Raw genomic sequence first — 19,822 nt, forward strand, 5'->3', positions numbered from 1 at the left:
GAGAGGCTAATTATCTCGGGACAAGTGGTCCTTTTATAAGAAAGCTCTTGCGGCGACTTCGGTAGTAGGAGGAGGAGGACAGGGAGGAGGAAGAAGAAGAAGATGAAGAAGGAGAGGGAGATGATGATGAAGAAGAAGAAGAGGAAGAAGAAGAGGAAGAAGAGGAAGAAGAAGAAGAAGAAGAAGAAGAAGAAGAAGAAGAAGAAGAAGAAAAAGAGGGTGAAGAAGGAGAGGGATAGGAAGAAGAAGAAGAAGAAGAAGATGAAGAGGAGGAAGAAGAAGAATTAGTAGAAGAAGAAGAAGAAAAAGAGGGAGAAGAAGAAGGAGAGGGAGAAGATGAAGAAGAAGAATGAGAGGGAGAAGAAGAAGATGGAGAAGATGAAGAAGAAGAGGAGGAGAATGAGAAGAAGAACCGGGACAAGATGATAAAAAATGAAGAAGAGGAAAATGATGAAGAATAAGAAGAAGAAGAACCGTGACAAGATGATAAAAAATGAAGAAGAGGAAAATGATGAAGAATAAGAAGAAGAAGAACCGTGACAAGATGATAAAAAATGAAGAAGAGGAAAATGATGAAGAATAAGAAGAGGAAGAGGGGAAGGCAGAGGAGGTCTGTCAGAAGATGATGATCAAGAGGAAGAAGAGGGGGAGGCGGTAGAGGAGGTGGAGGTGAAGTAGGTAGAGGAAGACGTGGAGGAAGAGAAAGAGGAGGAGGAGGAGGAGGCAACCCCTCATGTTGGCATACTCGTCGTTCCTGCCCTGGCAGACACAATTTTTTTTGTTTGTTTCTCTTTTTTCTTCGTCTTGGGGTTCCTCCCGATCTGAGAGGGAGCTAGAATTATCTCAGTCAGTTCCTTTAACACGGTGGTACATCTACACGTTTATTTCACTTGCCTGGCCACAGACGATTTTATTCAATCATTTGTCCTTCGGTACGTACTCTCTCAAGGTTGCGGACAATAAATAAACATCTTCAGTACATATTTGAATATAATCGTCTAGCTTTTGTCAGAGTAAAGTCTCTAAAATGTGTCATGCACAGTGTTCACAGGGTTCCAAAAATGTAAATAAATGAAAATAAATATGTAAATACATTACGTAAACAGTTTCTCCAAAGCACTGGGGGTCAGCCTTAGACCAACAAAGATGAGTATCTGAACTAGCAGTTATCAAGTTCGTTCGGCGAATGTCCTCAGGTCGCTAAGCGCCGCCTCTGGGCCCCGACAAAACCGTTACAATAAGACTCAATTGCGTCACTTGCTCCATGGACGGATGTGACGTCACAGAGGCATTCTACAACGTTGTCGTCTGGCGACAAACGTTTGGATATTACCGACAACGACGCCATATTTTTTCATAATTTTAAGAGCCAGCCTTCAACGAAATGTCATGTTATAAGCTTCTTTTTCTCGCCCCATTACTGTCAATCAGTACGTTTTGCTTCTACTGGGAGATTGGAGTTTTCTTCTCCCTCATGATTTGAATTCTTTCGCAAAGAGACACCTCTTCCTCCAGGAGATGACTTCGATGTGATGTGGGTCCTCATTCTTTTCATCATCACCACAATCTTTATTATTACTATTATTATTCACACACAATTATGGGTTTTCCTTTTGATATATGGATACAAAATCTTCATATGAGCACCTCACACGACTAATATCCTATCTTGTCCACAGTTCGTCCCTCAGATGAATAAAATCGCAGGACGTGGCTTTGAAAAAGAAAATCATTTGAAGCCCGCCGCCATTCTGGAGCGAGTTAAGAAATAGCTCTTCACTGAACTTACAATGTTCACGAATTACATATCTCGTTCTGGTTGCACGTCCACAGACCTGTTCCAAAAAATCGATAGCTCCACGCAACACGCCAGTAAAAATAAATTTCAAAAGCAAAAATTCGATCATTTGCGGCCAGAGTTACGACGTCATAAAGCAGGCGATTTCGGTCCCAAGCGTCCAGACACGAGATCGCACGCACCTCCATCATCAGTCGCAAGAGAGACGTCACAGGAGCTACTTCACAACGCCCAGTCCTCCTTCAGTAGAGGCGGGAGAGAGCCGCGGACGCGTGGAGGCAAGCATCTCACGGATAACTCCCCAAACAATTTTCTAATCAGTACACCACTCTGCTCCTCTCACCAAGCACACGCACCTAAAGCATTGCACCACAACACAACCACCATTCCACGAAGTGATATGACTCACCAGTCATTCAAACCTAACACACAACGTGCACCCATACAATATCAAGACCATACACCATAGCAACGCCATACAAACAACACTGATTTCCCAAAGTGACTTCAGACTTCTTTCCTTAGTGAGTTGGTAAGCCCTCCCTCACTCAGCCTACCCCCTACCCTACTGTGACCACACCAACACTATGACGTCTCACAGACCCACACTACCCTTCCACCATCACCACAACACACTTTCCATAGTACCACTCCACCGACACGGCCCCCTACAGAACCACTCCGTGCATACTCTCCCCCCCCCTCCCATCCTCCACAGCATCACGCTGAGAGGACCCCCCACAGCACTACACCGCCCATGTACAAGCGTGACTCTGTTCCTTCACGCCGGCCGCCATGCCGTGAACCGTCCAGCGCCCCAAGCTGCCCGGCCGGGCGAGAGATGACGACTCACTGCCCCGTGGCCGAGCGACCCAACAGCTTTCGAATGCACAAAATTAAGAAAACGATAATAAGCGAGCAACATAAATCAGTAAATAGATAAATACATAAATATACAACCACACTAAACAACACATACAAACTAACCACCACAGAAAATATGAAAGAAAAGTGTGTCGTTTTCATAATCAAGTGACGTAAGACATTCTCTTGTTTGGGAAAGCCCTATGCTGGAAATAGCTGAGATGTCTATGGGTAGATTCCATTGGCTGGGCATACTGGTTGTTGATTCTAAGAAATAGAAGAAGGAGGAAAAAGAATCTTAATGAAAGTGCAGACATGGGATGATTCGGTTCCCTGATAAGTCCGATCTCTAATAAAAAAAAATATCTGGGTCCGAACTGTGTGTGCTGCTGGCGTTCAGGACGATGTGGATCATGTGGGGTGGGGGGTTCCTGTTAAGAAAACCCTGAGGTAATAATAATAATAAATAAATCCATACTGATGGGCCACCTCCGCAACCCATCTGAATGCATCAATGCATGGCCAGTGCGACCCCCCCCCCCACCCAACACCCTCTCCTCGCACAGTGAACATCCCCCTCCCTCTTCGGAAAGCGTCCGGATGAAGAGTAAGAAAAATGATGACGAGGAGGAGGAGGAGGAAGCTGGGGAAGGACGGCAAAGAATAGGAGGAAGAGGGGAATGGTGGCAAAGAATAGCAAGAGGATGATATGGAAAAGGTGGGGGGTGAAGGAGAAGGGCGAAAACAAAGGGGAGGAGGAGGGCAATCATTATCAGCGGCAAAACCTCCTTCCGCCGCCGCTAACTTTCACCCTCAGGGGGAGGTCTCCAGGAAGGGCGCCGTGCAGAAGCGCCGGGTCACCGCGTCTCCTGGGGGAGTGAGAGGTAACGAAACGCCCCTGGGACCGACAAGCGTGGGAAAGCCTTCGGGCTCTTCCAGAAGTTTCGGTGTGACTTCGGTGAGAGCTGACGGTTCACAATGAGGCGGTTCTCCTTGACGGTGACCCAAACAATGGGAGTAACTCGAGCTTGGTCATCGCTGGTGACGAACACACGACGGGAGGCGCTTAGTAGCCGTCTCCTTTGCATGACATGTCCGAGAAGCCGGGGCATTGGGCTGTCATCAGGTTTGGAATTGATGTATCCTATCCGTCCTTTCAAATCTGATCTCTCTCCTTCCTATGTTTTTTCGACATTGATGAATTTTTGGGGCTTTATTCTGGTTAATAAAGGGGTGAAATCGACAGCAAAATGGAGTCTCGTCTCAAACCAGGAGTTGATGAGAATCGCTTGATATTACAAAAAAAAAAAAAAAAACGCTCTCACTCTTCTTCCAACATTACATTCACATTTTCTTTCGACTTTCAAAATTTAACGTTCACCAAACCCATCGTAGCTTTTCGCCCTAAAACGGCGTTTACTCGCCTCCCGATACTTGACCTTACTTCCATATGTCGAAATATACACCCTACTAGCTCACTAATCTCATCCCAGGTCAGAACGCTTCTTCATGACTCTATACATCACCACCCCTCCTCCCCTCCCCACCCGCCTCCTCCTCTTCAACGGTCCATTCACTTGGTCTTGGACCTTCCTCGTGGGAGGCCAACGCAGCTTGAACAATTTATTTTCTTATTTGTACTTACATTATTATAATTTATATTTATCTTTAGATTACTTTTTTATTTCTTTCTTCAGAGTTACAGGAATAATGTCGATTTAATAACCAATTCTTTTCATACTTCTTGTTTGTGTATTTAATGGATAGATATGCGAGATCATTAACAATAGTGTGTGCTCCATATGCAAATATCTAAATAGATAAAAGACAGCAGGCATAGAGAAGAGAGGGGAGAAATGAGAGAATGAGTAAGAAAAGGAAGGGAGGAAGGGGGAGGGAGAGACTGACAGAACACTACAAATCTGATAAAGAAAAATTGTCAGTTAAAGCAACACAAAGACGACCTCCTGCAACATCAAATATAATCTGACGGCATCTGACAGAGACGCACTGCGCATGCTCAGTGGGTCGGACGTCTTTCCGCGCCGCGTCTCCGTGGCTGCCTGTCCGCTACATTTAAATTCTAACGCCACAGACGATGGAAGAGAACTGGTTAAGCTTGAACATGTATGGCAAAGCACAAAAGAATCATTGTACGAGGAAGGAACACGACGAATGCTCGTATATCTCTCCGCAGAGCGAAACAATACTAGAATTTTATTCGAAAGGAATGAAGCATGCGTACTTGCCTTGCGACAAAGGCAAGCTATCCTGGGGACGGGGGAGAGACGTTTAGGTACATTGTATGTGTTTATTTACCGTGTGACTTGTTAGGCTTATCAAATCACGTCAGACAAATGGAACCTTAACGAATCTATAGTACAAATCCTTTCCGAGTAAGAATATTTACTGAGATCCAGTGATGTCCATTGTCAACACAGCAGGAATGTTTGAACCATTCAGGCGAGTTCGCCATTTTCAAAATGTAAACTAACGCAGAGACATGTCGTGGTCATGTCATCGTTATTAACTTCGTGAAGTATTATCTCTACTTGGAAGGTTTTGTTTTAATTTCAGGATATTTCATTTGACTTCTGGGGTCTTCATGGCAGCCACAAAACTAAACATTTACAAAATGTCGACAACATTTGCTATTCTTAAACATTATGCTGTAAATAACAAGCCATACTACATCTGTAAACGTTCATATATATCTACTTATCTATAACAAAATGTATGACAACTATTCATGACAAAACACGCGAAATGAGAAGAAAAAATTTGGGGGCAAAAAATGGTCAAATTTTACGGTTGCGTCTGTCAAGATGCCACAACTCATTCGTAAATTCAGTCTGTTGTTTTTCAAACAAGACTACCAAATGCAATGAACAACTATTTAATGGCACTACATAACGATTCTAATCCCAAGAATTTTAATTGTAAAAATCATAGCTAGGTGGTGGTGTTGGAAACGTCACGGCTTCCTACGCCTGAAGTACCTAGTTAGAGCCGACAAGACGTTTCTGTCCCTTTGAGCAAGGGGAGTGGTGTGTGTGTGTGTGTGTGTGTGTGTGTGTGTGTGTGTGTGAGAGAGAGAGAGAGAGAGAGTGTGTGCGCTAGATCACTGCATTACCAACAGATCATGTTTACGAGCTATGAGCTCATTCTAAAGGATAACAGCTGCCGATCACGAGTCTAGCACATGGCCCAAGACCATGGTGAATGGCACGTAAGTAAACACGCACCTCCTGAGAACAGTTGGCTCGCATTCGCTTAGGTTGTGGGTTCGAATCCTGCACCCCCTCTCCGATTCCCATCAGTGAACGTTACTTGCCCCAGCAGTCCCCAGAGCGCACGTTAGAGCAAAGATGGCGGCTTCGGCCGCAATTAAGCTCCTCCTGGCGTATGCTACTCACTCCCAATAACTCCAGAACAATGCCCAATTAAGTCTGCGCACACTAGTAAGACATGAGTAAGCACAGCAAAGCAGAGAACTTCCATGACAAAAACACGCGATAACTACAGCAACCACCCCCACCCACCCTGATGCACGCCATTCCTAAATCTAGCTGCTGGTGACAAAGCTTGTCAGCTGTGAAAAGGGAAGAAAACATGAAGCACCTTAATCCGGGCAGTGACATATAGCACTTGTCAATCTTCAAAGGACACTCCTCTGACAAAAACTAGAAAGAAAAAGGCATCTCATCATCCCAGCGCGCACGTGTGTGTGCGCGTATGTGTGTGTGTGTGTGTGTGTGTGTGTGTGTGTGTGATATTCATATATAGTCAAATACAACCACGAAAAAAAACCAAGACGTCCTGAACATAATACAATTGAGGTGATCACACGCATACATAGTAAAACACAAGCAGATCTACACCCCCTCCACCATGAACTATACAACTTCATATCCTGCAGACGGATAACCAAAGGACTCACGACCCCTTAAACCCAGTTACTACGTGGTCTGGGCCTTGGTCCTCGACTTAGGCCCAGTGGATTTTAGTTCGAGAGATAAGCTTCTCTCCCCTCAGCCCACCAGCCAACCCTCGCGCCGATCCTTTCAATTAAGCAAAGGTAATCGCCAACACATCCCTTCATTTTAAGTTATGGATTCGCTGGCCATGACCCTTGACATCTGCAGCAGCTGGTTACGCAATTTATGTACTTTACATTTTCAGCTGGAATCCAACATACCAAGTTACCGAAAATGTTCTTTCCGTTGTAATTTGGATGCAAGATGCTTCCTTCAAGCTCCAGTAACAGAGATTGTATAAAAAAAGTTATAAACATACACACACACACACGCTCGTGAATGTGTGTGTAAGGCTGAGTGAGCGGCCCTCATTCGTGAATGGAGGGTCGGGGCGATACTGTGGTGAAGTAACTTACGCACGCACGCGCACACACACGCAGCACAAAATGTATATTTTCAGTATACCACTGCTCAATAAATCTATTATTATTATTTATTATTACTACAAACACATTCATACAACAGGTTAGACATGCCTTACCTTCAACCCATAACTTCTCGACGTCTGTGACGATCGTGGCACTCTTGAGGCCAACACAGAAGGTGGCCAAGACGAGGAGGGCCACGAAGAGCACCTTGCCGCCATGCTTCTGCGCGAACTTGCCCAACTGAAACAGGTGCCACTGTAACTTTGTCCGTAACCAGAGAGCCGCTCTGCTTCCTGTGGCGCGACCCTGTTGGGGGAGGACACAGAGGAGACTTGTTAAGGAGGTTACACGAAAACGAGAATACAGTCACATTCAACGATGATATGGTCATCGCCAAGTTAAAAAAATAACCCATTTTCTATTCAGTATCGCCGTCGGTATGACGGTATTGTGGAAATTCAAGTAAATGTTTGGTAATACTCGTCCTCATCTAAGTTCTCAGAAAAATAATTACACACTGGACGTCGAGAGATGGCAAGCGTGGAAAAGGGAGCCTAGACTAAAGGCAGATCAACTAGATGGAGAAGTTTGCAAAGTGGTGCGGCAGAGATTAAGGACTGATGATGTCCTTACTTCTTAAGAACATGATACTGAGCCTGATTGGAGAGAGATAGAGAGAGAGAGAGAGAGAGAGAGAGAAGAGAGAGACCCCCCGTCGCCTAGCCCAAACAGACTCTCGAATGCCCTCCGTTCTGAAGGCAAGAAAGCAGACGCCTTCAAAGCTATCCGACGCTCATCTTACATAAAACATGACGAACTGTCTCGGGAGACTGTTTAGACCACCACTGACAGGGAGTTCAGTTTTCTCACCTGACTCTCCAATTACGATAAACAGACTCAGGGGCTTCGTGTGCCATTAGCCCACACGAAGTCATCACACTAGAAAGCCTATTAGCCCCCTTTTCGCGCTGGGTGGCATGTCCTCGTTTCTTTCCCGATGTCGCCAGCGTTTCATGCATCTCCGTTTAATTCGACCCCTTCGTCGGGTAAGGTGGGGTGGTGTGTGTAGGGGGGGAGGGGTTCTTTGGCGGCGAATAAAATCACCTGGTGGGAGTCAAGTGCACGTGGAACGGCTAATGGCCTAAGGTTCGACCCTACGGCGCCTCATGAGTAAAGAAAAAGGTTAGTAAACATGAACGAAGGACAAATACTCCTGGCAAGGAGCAGGTTTTGCGAAGAAATCTTTGGTTAATACAGAACACAATAAAGAAAACGAAGAAGAAGAAGAGATAACGAAAGAGTTAGGGACAAAGAGAGAGAGAGAGAGAGAGAGAGAGAGAGAGATACGGGCACAGGGCTGGCCTTTGGAAGGACGATCCAGGACTTCAGGAATCTGAAGAGTTACATGACGTGGCTCAGCAAGGAAATGGGCCACCGAGGGTTTAGGTGGAATGAAGACAAAAGAGATGGAAGGTGCAAAGCACAGGGGAGGGGAGGGGAGGGGAGGGGCGAACTAAGGACAACCCTGAGCCGAGAGCTCCGAGAAGAAGGGAAAAAGAAAAGAAAAAAAAGGCAGCAGTCAGCAAGGAATTTCAAACACAAAGGATATGCGTTTCTGAATCTAAGTTTACTCCGCTCTGAGAGACAATGGGGAGAGGAGAGAGAGAGAGAGAGAGAGAGAGAGAGAGAGAGAGAGAGAGAGAGAGAGAGAGAGAGAGAGAGAGAGAGAGAGAGAGAGAGAGAGAGAGAGAGGGGGGGCAGATGGAGTCCCTAGTCTTGTTGCTATCCCCACTCACCAATCCGCCCCCTTTCACAACACGAAAGGGAACATGTTTGGTAGTATCCTTGTCTCTCGCAAGAAGTAGGAAGTGACCTGGGACAATTGGAACGCTGCATCCATTACATAACTCTTCTCTCTCTCTCTCTTCACCAAATGCACTGAAAAGCGACACAGAGCACCTAGCGTGTGAAAAGTCTGGGAGACAAGTGGGTAAACGATGGGGGTAGGAGAGGTGCTGTGCTACAAAGATATACATAACGCCGTATTTGGGGAGTTACTGAACGAACGGTCTATGGAGGGGTGGACGGGGTAAAGACCTCGAGGGAAGAAGGCAACAGAATTGTATAATGAGTGGCTGGGCTCTCAGGAGAAAGGAATGTGCGCGCGCGCGTATATACGTATGTCTGTATTTATGCATGTAATGGCACGCGCGCGTGTGCGTATACATATGTACTCTATATGTTACACACATATATTTTATATACATGTATGTACATATACATGTGTGTGTGTGTGTGTGTGCATGTGCGTAGAAATACCAACATTATCTTTATATACATTTTCTTCCTGAACTCATGCAAACCATCTCTGATTACTTCATTCGTGGTGTGTGTGTGTGCGCACGCGCAGATGGCGGCGCTACCGTGGAAATTTCACTCTACCATCGCGGCCCAACAGGGGGCTGCCCTTAGTTTTCTATCAGGTAGTAACCCTCAAGCCATTCTCCCCGTCGTTAGAGAGAGCCCGAGAAGTGATTACGCCGTTACCCAGGTCGCCGGGGAGGGGGGTAGGGGGACACCATCCCCCTTAGCCTCCCCTCCCCAGGTCACCCCACGCTGCTCCTGAGTCAGACGTCGGTACCTGCGAGAACAAGACATCACGATTCCAGGGACAGATTTACACTCCTTGTTCAAGTCGACCATTCCTCTCAAACTAAATCTTTTTTTTAACTTGTGTCCAGGCATTCCTGGCATACCTAGGACCCACCACCACCGCACATTTACTGTCCTCGAGACTAAGGATCCGACGGCGACTGGCAAGGGTCGCCCTCGAGAGGGTCATAAAGCACAAGGCCTCTCCTGGCGGGTGTCTCACCGGCGGACAACCCAGCCCAGCACCTGGTCCCTGACCAACAAGACCCTGAGACACCCCGCAGGGCCTCGCCATCACGTGTCGCTCCTCCAGCACAGCAACCTCGTACAGATACAGATAGTTCCTCTCTGTTGAGAATCTCTCAAATTCGAAATTTTCTTAAATTCGGAACGAAAAGGTCTGAGATCCAGAAAGACTCAAAGACACACGCAGTGCCTAGCACTGCAACTCTTGTTACAAAGTTTTCGTGATACTGGTTTAGGCTATTCTCATGGTGGGGGAAAAAAAGGAAGAGAGAACTTAAATGAAAAAAAACTTCTGCAAGTTTATGCATTTTTTGCTGATTGCCGTCAGGTGATTCTGTTTTACCAATACAATCATCATGAGTATACAAGAAAGCCCTGTACCACGGTCACGCCGGCTGCGTGTGTATTTACCTAGTTGTATTTTGCGGGAAGGGGAGCTACGCTCGTGGTGTGCGTGTAACATCTCTCGAGTTCACATCTTCCCCAGTCTGAGCCTTGACACTCAGACGGGCCGTGCCACAGCCCCGATGACCTTGTTTCCTGCAGTGCCACTAATATAAAATAGAATTCTCTCCCAGTAGGTCCCTTCCCCCACCCCCACTCTGGGTCCCTTCTCAGTACATTTCGGGTGAGTTTTAGGGATATTTTGATTACGTAGTTGTCCATACGTTCAGTAATATAAAGAAAAATAAATAAGTGAACATTTTCAAAGTACATTGAAATGTCTTCAGTATATGAAATAATTTGAAAGTAATATATTCAACATATCTACGAGATACTAAAAGTGACTACCCGCAAAAGAATCTAAATTACCCAGACAAATTTTCTTTTGAAGAAGAAAACGGTCATAGGCTGAGGTGTTACCACCAGGAGGTGTTAATTTGCACCAACCGTCGTCACCTTTGTTCAAAGTACTCAGAGAGCCAGGGCTAGTGGCAATCACCGGTGGTCAAGAAGAGATGAGGTAACCCGCGCGTAACGCGCCTTCTTCGAACGCGTTCTCAATTTGCGCGGTTTGGGTCATGTGATCAAATCGCCTCCTTGAGTTTTGCAGCGCCTAGCTTCCCGTCGAAGGTCGCAAGAAGTTCATCGTCAGCAAAGGATGGTTGGTAAACTTCACGAGGCGCTTTAATCTGAAGAACCTTAGATAACTGTCGTGGCAGACTCTCCTAATGCGGGCGCAACCCGTGAACTCTCCGAAGAGCTGAAGATCGCCCAGACGGGGGTACTTCTCAAAGCAGGTGTCGAACTTACGAAACGGCCTCGTGCTGGAAGAATATTCCCAATAGGATCTACGCCGGCCAGAAGACCGCAGAGCGGACACCCGGCTTCATGGTCCCGTGATGGCAACGCTGCAGTCGTCTACTGAACAGATACCTCGGAGGCTGACGAACAACGTTAACTGTCTACTTTTGCACTACAGGTACAATGAGAAGGCCTCGGTGGTGGAACTTATCAGTAGGGAATACCTCGAGTGCTCCTTCGTCCCAAATGCCAAGGGGAACCTCGAGAGGAAGAATCTGCCATTGAAGGTTCTACTGATAAATAATCGAAGATGGCCCTTGCCACGCGCAGCCTCTTGTTGACGAAAATTAAAAATGTCCAGGTTATTTTCCTTCCGTAGATGACGACCTCGTTGCTACACCCGTTTGACCTCCGCTAGGATCCGTTCTGCCATAAACGACGACGACCCCAGCGTTGAAATCACCGAGCATCGGTAGTTCGACGAAGCGAACCGAACGCTGAGGCGCGACTGCAGATGCCTGATTGAGGGCTCCGAGGTCAGAGGTCAATAAGGTCTTTTTCTTGAGGTCAAGAAGATCATCGTTTTGGTCAGGAGAGTCGAGTGGAGTTGAAGAACACGTCAACAAGCACCGGCAAGGACTGACAGGTCGCGATCTCCAAGAGCATGTCAGGTCCTCTGAAGATGAAGAGAATGACTACGACGACGCCGACGTGGAAATGATGTCCCCTTGGGATCATCACCCGATTTCTTCAGGTAAACCCATATTTACTAGGATACTTCCATCGAGTAGGACTCGAAGTCTGAAATCCAAAAGGGTTAACGACGAAGGTCCACAAGTTGTCTGACTTGATGAAAGGACAAAGGAAATCTCCCCATCATGACATTCCTTACGTAGTGGGCCTCGCCTCCAGCAGATTTATACTTCGTCTTCAGCGCCTTCGTCAGATACACCTTCTGCACCAGTCTTCAGAGCCGTCTACTTCTGGCCTTAGGTTAGCGCCGAAGAATGCGCAAGAATATAATCTTTAAAGCTCTACCGTATTAGTAAGTTAAACAGGTAAGAAACACCAAATACAATTTCATAGTGATTACCAACGATACACCCAAAGAAAAGAAAAATATGTGTTACTTGAGGGGGTCAAGGGAGGCAGATTACGGGGCACGGTATTAAACTTTCGCGACTTCTCATTTTTCGCGTCATCGTCGGCACCAGGAACCAACGGGGCGGAACACCGGAGCACCGGGAGAACCCGGCGATCTTCACGCGCTTTCGGCGGCAGGTCCTCCACCCCAGGTATATAGTGTTCGTGTCGTTTTTTTTGTATATTATTGCTGTGCACTCAGTGAGGACACATGCAGCTGTGGAATTAAATTCCTAAATAAATTAATTAAAATTATTTAATGTCCTCTGTACTTTCAAGTCCAGGTCATAATCTTACAAGTGATACAGTGGGCCATCTCGTATACAATTTTGTTCATTTCTGCTGTAGCGGGGGTCAGAGAAATGAATAAAAATCAGTTTAACAGAAGTCAGAATGGAAGTGCCATGTGCCACGGTTACTCGGGTTATGTTTAGAGTGCTACAATAAAATGATGCACTCCGCATTTAAAAAAAAAAAAAAAAAAAAAAAAAAAAAAAAAAAAAATCCATTCTCCCTAATGCCGATCACCTGCCCGACGCCGGGCGATTTTATTCATTTCTGGGGGAGGGACTCTTGGGTTCTGGGGATTAAACTCGGGACAACAGACCCCCTCCCCTCGGCTTTCCTCACATCCCCAGTACCTTTTTCCGACCCTCATTCCAAAGTGCCATCCACCCCACTTCCTGGGCTCCCTTCCCGCATCCCCACTTCCTGTGCTCCTCGTCCTAACACTCCTACTCCTACGCCCCACCACCCCTGGCCTCCCCTCTCGTAAATCTCCCCCACCTTCAACAAGCAATTCGTCAGTGTCAACCTCCAGTTCTCTCTCTCTCTCTCCCCTCGCGAACCGGCACTCTCTACGCCGGCCTCGTACCAGCGCCCTTCCTCTTCCTCCTCCTTCCCCTCCCACATCCACTGGCTCAAGTGACACCAACATCCCCTTGCACATCGCGGTCCGATTTTAATCACGCGGGATGAAGGGGTTTCGTGGGGTGACGTCATGATCGGTCCTCAAGATCGAATTGAAATTCGAACTCTGGGTCTTTCCTATTACTGAGCGGCAGAGGGAGATAAGAGGACACGGCCAGTGCACATGACGGGCAGTTGCTCCCCCATCGCCTACCACTTCGGGCAAAGGTGGTGACTCGCACCCGGAATGCTACGATATCTTCCATTCCCGTGACCACTCACGATGATGTCACATTCAAATGAAAGTTGACATATCTGTTACTTAAGATGATTAGTCTATTTTGTTCTTTAATAATGTTTAATAAGGCCCTTTCAAGTTCACACACATATATATTCAGGTCAATATCTGACCAAAATAGTTTGCAAAAAAAAAAAAAAAAAAAAAAATCCAATCCCAAGTGATCACACGGAATCTATCCTACTCCACCTTCCCTCCCAAGTGCGCGCGCTCGACCATATTTACATTTCGTCTAAGAAAGAAAGAAAAAAAGTTAAGTGAACCCTTCAAATAAACATTCTCTCTCTCCTCGTCTCATGCGTTCTTCCATCTCCCTTCTTTCCTATTCCCGCTTCAGTGATGCCCTTCTGAAATATTAGTAAATGGTCAGTCTTGAAATATCTTAAAGGTCCTACAATTAAATATATATATATATATATGTATATATATATGTATATATATATATATATATAAAGAGAGACTACTCTCTGTCAAGTGTGCTACCTTATGCGGAAAGGTATCCGCTACTCTGTACGGATGTGCATAGTAAAAACAATAACTGGATAGGTCAGAATTTTCTCTGCGATTTTACTTCGTACGAGCCTTACAGCAACAGACCGTAGGCGAGGAACCTGGACTGTTGTAATAATTAATAATAATAATAATAACAATAATAATGAATATAATAATGATAGTAATGATACTATACTGCCACTGTTGCTTGGTCCCCTCAGCTGCTATGTTGGCGTGAAAACGATTCTGCGTACTGTACGGGCTGCCGCCCAGCAGCTGCCAATAGCCCAGATGGGAAAACGTCTAACCCAGGAAGGCTTGGGGTAGGCTACAAAATGCAAAGGCACGACTGTTTCCCACCTCCACGCCAACTTCCCTCACATATCTGGCGTAAGCACGAGCTGCCTGAGCAATACTTCATAAACATGATACTAGAAACAGCAATTCCTACTCCTTTAAACTGTATTTGATCAAATATTCCACAATAAGGAAGTTGAAGGATCTAACTCGAGTCTATTACCGGGCAAGGTTTACATACGCAATCTTCAGATGCACGGCAATATCAGCTCGTATAAAGAGGTCGATGTTTTCCCGCACCTCATTTGCTTATTACCGAAATTAGCTTAGATACTAATTAAAAATATATATGTTTTCATCCATCTGGAACCACTGGAAGCCACGAAAATACTCTGTGACCCAAATACCACTTATTATCGTCAGGAAAAAACGTTGAACTAAATGAGAATTAGGCACCTCCGATCACTCCCAAGTCAACTGAGGGTCTAACGTTTGCAGGATGTTAAAAAAGTATTAATGTTGACCATCCTTCATTGCCTCCTCCGCTTGCGCACAGGCAACGCCTGTGCAAGCAGACGAAATTTTACGCCACCAAATAACAATATTAAACAACAGTCATGGAGCAAAACTTGACTTAAAAATTCACATATACGCTCGAAAGCGAGGTTAGGAACCAGTAGAAAGTAGCTAGGCAGCAGCTATGAATGAAATAATTACCCTTTTGATTTGAGCAAGAGCTGTTCGCGCGTCCGCCCAACTGGTTCGTGTTATTAGATCTTCGTCTGGCTTTTTGGTTGAACTGGAATGAGTCCTGGCAGCTTGGTAGCTCTCTTGCCCCACCATAGCGATTGCCATATCCAAACAGCACCTCCACTCAGCTTTGTGACACTAATTTGGAACATCTAGTGCGCTCGCCGCCACTAATTCAAACTTTCCGATGCCCACACGAGAGCTTCTGGGCAACATTTTTCCTCAGACTCTCTTGTATTGCTAAAAAACCACTTCACACCACGCACACATAGAGACACATCGTCCCAACCTCGGCGTACCACCACACTCGTATACCCAAGATGAACTAACGACGTGAGTTGAGGCCGAGCTTGGTTCCTAATACAAAAAGTAGGCGGGAGCCCGAGCGTAGCTCCTCCCCTCGGCTCTCCTCTGATTGGCCCAGACCCGTCGTCATAGCAACCGAGTTGGCGCCTAGTAGGCCACCCACAATGCGGCCGCACAAGTGGCAAAGGCAGGAGCACGCACCAGACCAACAACTAGCATGTTCATTCATAAATCTTGCATCAAAGATAATTAGATCAAAATAAGTTCAGAGGACCTCCCCTTTCTACGCAAACAAGACTCCACAAGACCTAACATTTCAGATTCTATGGATATCAAATGTGGGGTCTCTGCTCCGAGGGCAGAGTGCGTACAAGATTTTTGTCCCCCAGCTCCCAATTGGAACACCTCTTCGTCACATCTCTTGCGGCTCTTTCAAATACGCGGCTGCGGCAGATGGTGTCTTGCAAGTCAAATGTCATGAGCATGGGGTGGTGTTCGTAATGGGCGCCATGAAGAACATTGCGCCGAGGAAGATCTCCCATTGAACTCTTGCTGCGGAGGCTCTGTTGCTGGTCTCGTTATATTATGCAACTTGTCGTACGTCTTCGTGAAGCATCTGTTTTCAGGGAGGAACAGATAGATGTATATCTCCCCGAGTATATGGACCAAGACAGTCCTATCTAACAGAATTAGCAAGGAGAAATAAGGTTTGGCGATATCAGTTGGACGTCAACTGCGAGAGGAGAGCGGAGAGGAATGGCAGCGTCGAGATCCAAGCTAGATCCAGAGTACACCAAACTTTATCTATAACAGTTCGTTCAAATAACGAGTAAACGGGATGACCATATTAAAACGAATCGATCGAAAGATGTAATATTAAAACGGATCAATCGAAAGATGCAAACCGGACATCTGTACTGTTCCACTTAATTGTTTAAGCACGGTTCGAGGCAATCCAAACGATTTGTCAAACAGCGCAGTTTTGCCGTGTCTGTTCCGGGTCATAATATGAAGCTAATCAAATGAGATTTTCCGGAGAAGTAAGGGTTGGATTCATAGTTCATTCGCACTGGGTTAGGGGGGAAACCCTAGATGGATATCATAAGAGTCTATTTGTTCAAATGAACATTTTGATCATCACTGAGACGACTGGAGTCTGTCGCTCCTAACAGTAACGACTCTCGCACTACCAAGCACCGAAGAACTCAACATCGATAAACTTGATCTCAAGCTTCCTTGGACAGGCAGGAGATCCTCATGTCAATTTACGTCGGGACAGATCTTGTTGGTTCCTTTAAGTTATCTGAAGGTCTTGATTTATAATGATTATTCAATTTTGCTACATCTATGAACTACACTCGTATCCTAACACCTATCATATAAACAACTAACCTTGAGACTAATTCGACTTGGATGTATTGTGAGCAGCAAATAAATAGACCTATAAATCTATCACACAAATAGACAAGGTGTTAAAAGTGTGTGTGTGTGTGTGTGTGTGTGTATGTATGTATGTGTGTGTGTTCTCCACGACCACCCCCTCCCTACCTATGCTCGTACGTCTGGCAACACGATACAACGTCTGGCTGAAACCACACGCGTCCTCCTCCACTTGGGTTGGTCCCCCCGCACAAGGGGCCCCACCAACCATGTTAGGTTGTTTGGGGAAGTCTGAGCAATATACTAGGTGGTCAGTTTCGACGAAAACACCTTAACCTTAGGAAAGCGCATAACGAGGCAAGACTACGTGTTCCATGTTATAAGGAATACGTTCATTTGCATGTTTCCGTTTTGGGGGGTAACGTTGGCTTTCAAGCGACGAACTTGCAAATTGGATTATTCTCGGTAGTCTGCTATGGTACTGCTTGCGACCCTGATTTGGGAGAGTCCTGGCAAGGCTAAGTCGTCCACAAAGATCTTCAGAAAAAGACAGTTCTCCTCTATAAGCACACGGACGAATTAGAGGAACTGTTTTTAGAAAGGGAAGGGCAAACTGCGTTTCTATCTGTTATCTGTCCCGTTTAGGCTCGACGCGGGGTATGGGCGAGAGGAGGGACGGTCTCTCTGAAGTCATAAGAGAGTTTGGGAGCAGGTAGTACATCCCTCGGGTTAGAATCAGCGGGGGGAGAAAGCGCTTAAATGAATCACGGACTGGGGTAAGGGGGGACGGGATAAGGTAGAAAGGAGTTATATAACTCTGGGTAGAAATTTAGATGTTATGGTCTGACAGCCTCATGTTTGTCAAGGTCGCTGACATTTAAGTCCAGTTTAGAAAGTGGTGCATTTACGGAATATTTCGTTCAGATACAAAACACTATACACAGTGCGTAAATGTATCGCAAGCACACACACATAATTCGTATACGCCAATAGCAACAAATCGTAAAATGGAAAAAGGAGAAATCTAACAAGAGAAACAAATAGTAATAACGTCGGAAAACAGAATAATAGTGGACACTATGTGTATTGTTTCGGATTACATTCAAATTGAGAAAAGGATCCTCGCAGTGGAATTGAATTGTCTAAGGTCGGCGAGAGTTACGCAACGACTGTGGATTAATCGAAATGGTCTTTAATCCCAGCAGACTAAAACTGTCTGGGATTAGCCATAATACAAATATTAAACGCGAAATCTCTACTCGATGACAACCCCAGCCTAGAATATACTGTATGTCGCTGGTATAGAACTTATATTCTAGGAGATATAATCTCATATTAGAAAAATACAAAGATATGTATCGTTACTGGGATAAGACATATTCTAGAAAACAAATAATAAAGATGTCTTCCATATTTCCAGGGACTGTCTGGAAGGAGACTAGCGAAGCAAGAATGATAACATACGGGGAAAGAAGAGAAGGATGGCAATATGTACAAGTGTACATAAGTACAAATGTACATATGTACAAGTGTATAAATATTCAGGTGTATTCTCATGGGTATAATGGATTATCAAAACGATCGAAGAATGACGGACATCAATGCTTCCATAAGTTAAAGCTTAAAAGGACACAGCTAAAAATTCTATGATGGATTAATTATTAAATGGAATATTTGCCACCTGAGATAGTAGAGGCCCAAACCTTAAGGGAATCATAGAACATACAGTAAATATAAACATACAGCACCATGCTGGAAACATCTATCAATGCAAACATCAAATGAACACTAGAATAGACGAGTAAATAGTAACATGTAGTAAGTACAAACAGAGGAATACAGGGAACGAAAATGAAAATAAAACTTGCATGAACGCTTATTAGGAGCAATCACACATCCAGTTACAAACAAGTACAGTACATGCGAAGTGTTGATAAATACACAAATAATGCACGTCTTCACACTTTCATGCTAAGGTGCACCTGGCCAGTACGTGTTTACGAACACTAAAGAATATGAAGAGAATGTAGAACAGAAGGAACACTATCTGAATTAAAAATGGCGGAATGTTGCAAAAGTGATCTAGCTCAGTACAATTCGAATGTAAACTTACACACACACACACACACACACACACACACACACACACACACACACACACACACACACACACACACACACACTAGACACTTGGAACAAACTGGACAATGGAATAGTATGCGCAAAAACCATTCATGAGTTTAAAAACAAACTAGACACTGCAAGATACAAAGGCGGGACATCACGAGCATAGCTCCCCTTCCCGCAAAATACAACTAGGTAAATACAACTAGGTAAATACACGCAAACACACACACAATCCAGAGAACCGGGGTTCGATTCCCCGGCCGGGCGGAGATAAGTTGGGTTTGTCTCCTTTCACGTGTAACCCCTGTTCACCTAGCAGTGAGTAGGTACGGGACGTTAGTCAAGGAGTTGTGACCTTGCTGTCCCGGTGTGTGGTGTGTGAGTGGTCTCACACCTACCCAGAGATCGGCAAATAATGAGCTCTGAGCTCACTGCCGTAGGGTGGTGTCTGGCTGTCTCGACAGAGACTGCAGCAGATCCGAGGTGAATACACACACACACACACACACACACACACACACACACACACGTAGACACATGCAGGCACGAACGAACCCTAACATGCGAAAAAATTGTCGAGTTATCAACTCCACTCCAATGAATTCTGGAGAAGACAAAACGTGAAAGAGGAGAGAAACAGGAAAAGTCCAATAAATCATACACAGCTTCGCGAACAAGCATGGTATGCAAGAAACAAGTGAAGATAAAAAAAAAAATTGTACCTTCTGTAAATGAACAAAAGTAATATCCGATAAATAATTCAAAATCAGAACAGAAATATCTCGGATTTCGAACCTCCTAAGTTATGGAAACAATTACGAGAAATTGACAGTTTTTCCATCTTTACCTTGGCCCTAACCTGACGTTCTAACCCACCTGACCTTTACCTAGGTTAGGGGCTCTGAACTTT

The 19,822-nt window shown here is 45.3% G+C and overlaps 1 protein-coding gene across 1 annotated transcript in view; it reads right to left on the minus strand.

The window, feature by feature from the left end:
• ptc (protein patched) overlaps positions 1–15,400 on the minus strand; it is a 110,899-nt gene extending 95,499 nt beyond the window's left edge. The window contains exons 1-2 of the mRNA XM_076185468.1: positions 15,067–15,400; positions 7,181–7,373 (exon numbers count right to left, since the gene is read on the minus strand). Coding sequence (XP_076041583.1) covers positions 7,181–7,373; positions 15,067–15,204 — 331 coding nt within the window. The 5' untranslated portion in view covers positions 15,205–15,400. The remainder of the gene's footprint in view (positions 1–7,180; positions 7,374–15,066) is intronic.
• Positions 15,401–19,822: the final 4,422 nt, after the last annotated feature.

The sequence above is a fragment of the Oratosquilla oratoria genome, chromosome 5, assembly GCF_046742065.1.
Source record: "Oratosquilla oratoria isolate Oo_2021 chromosome 5, ASM4674206v1, whole genome shotgun sequence".
In the NCBI taxonomy this organism is placed as follows: domain Eukaryota; kingdom Metazoa; phylum Arthropoda; class Malacostraca; order Stomatopoda; family Squillidae; genus Oratosquilla; species Oratosquilla oratoria.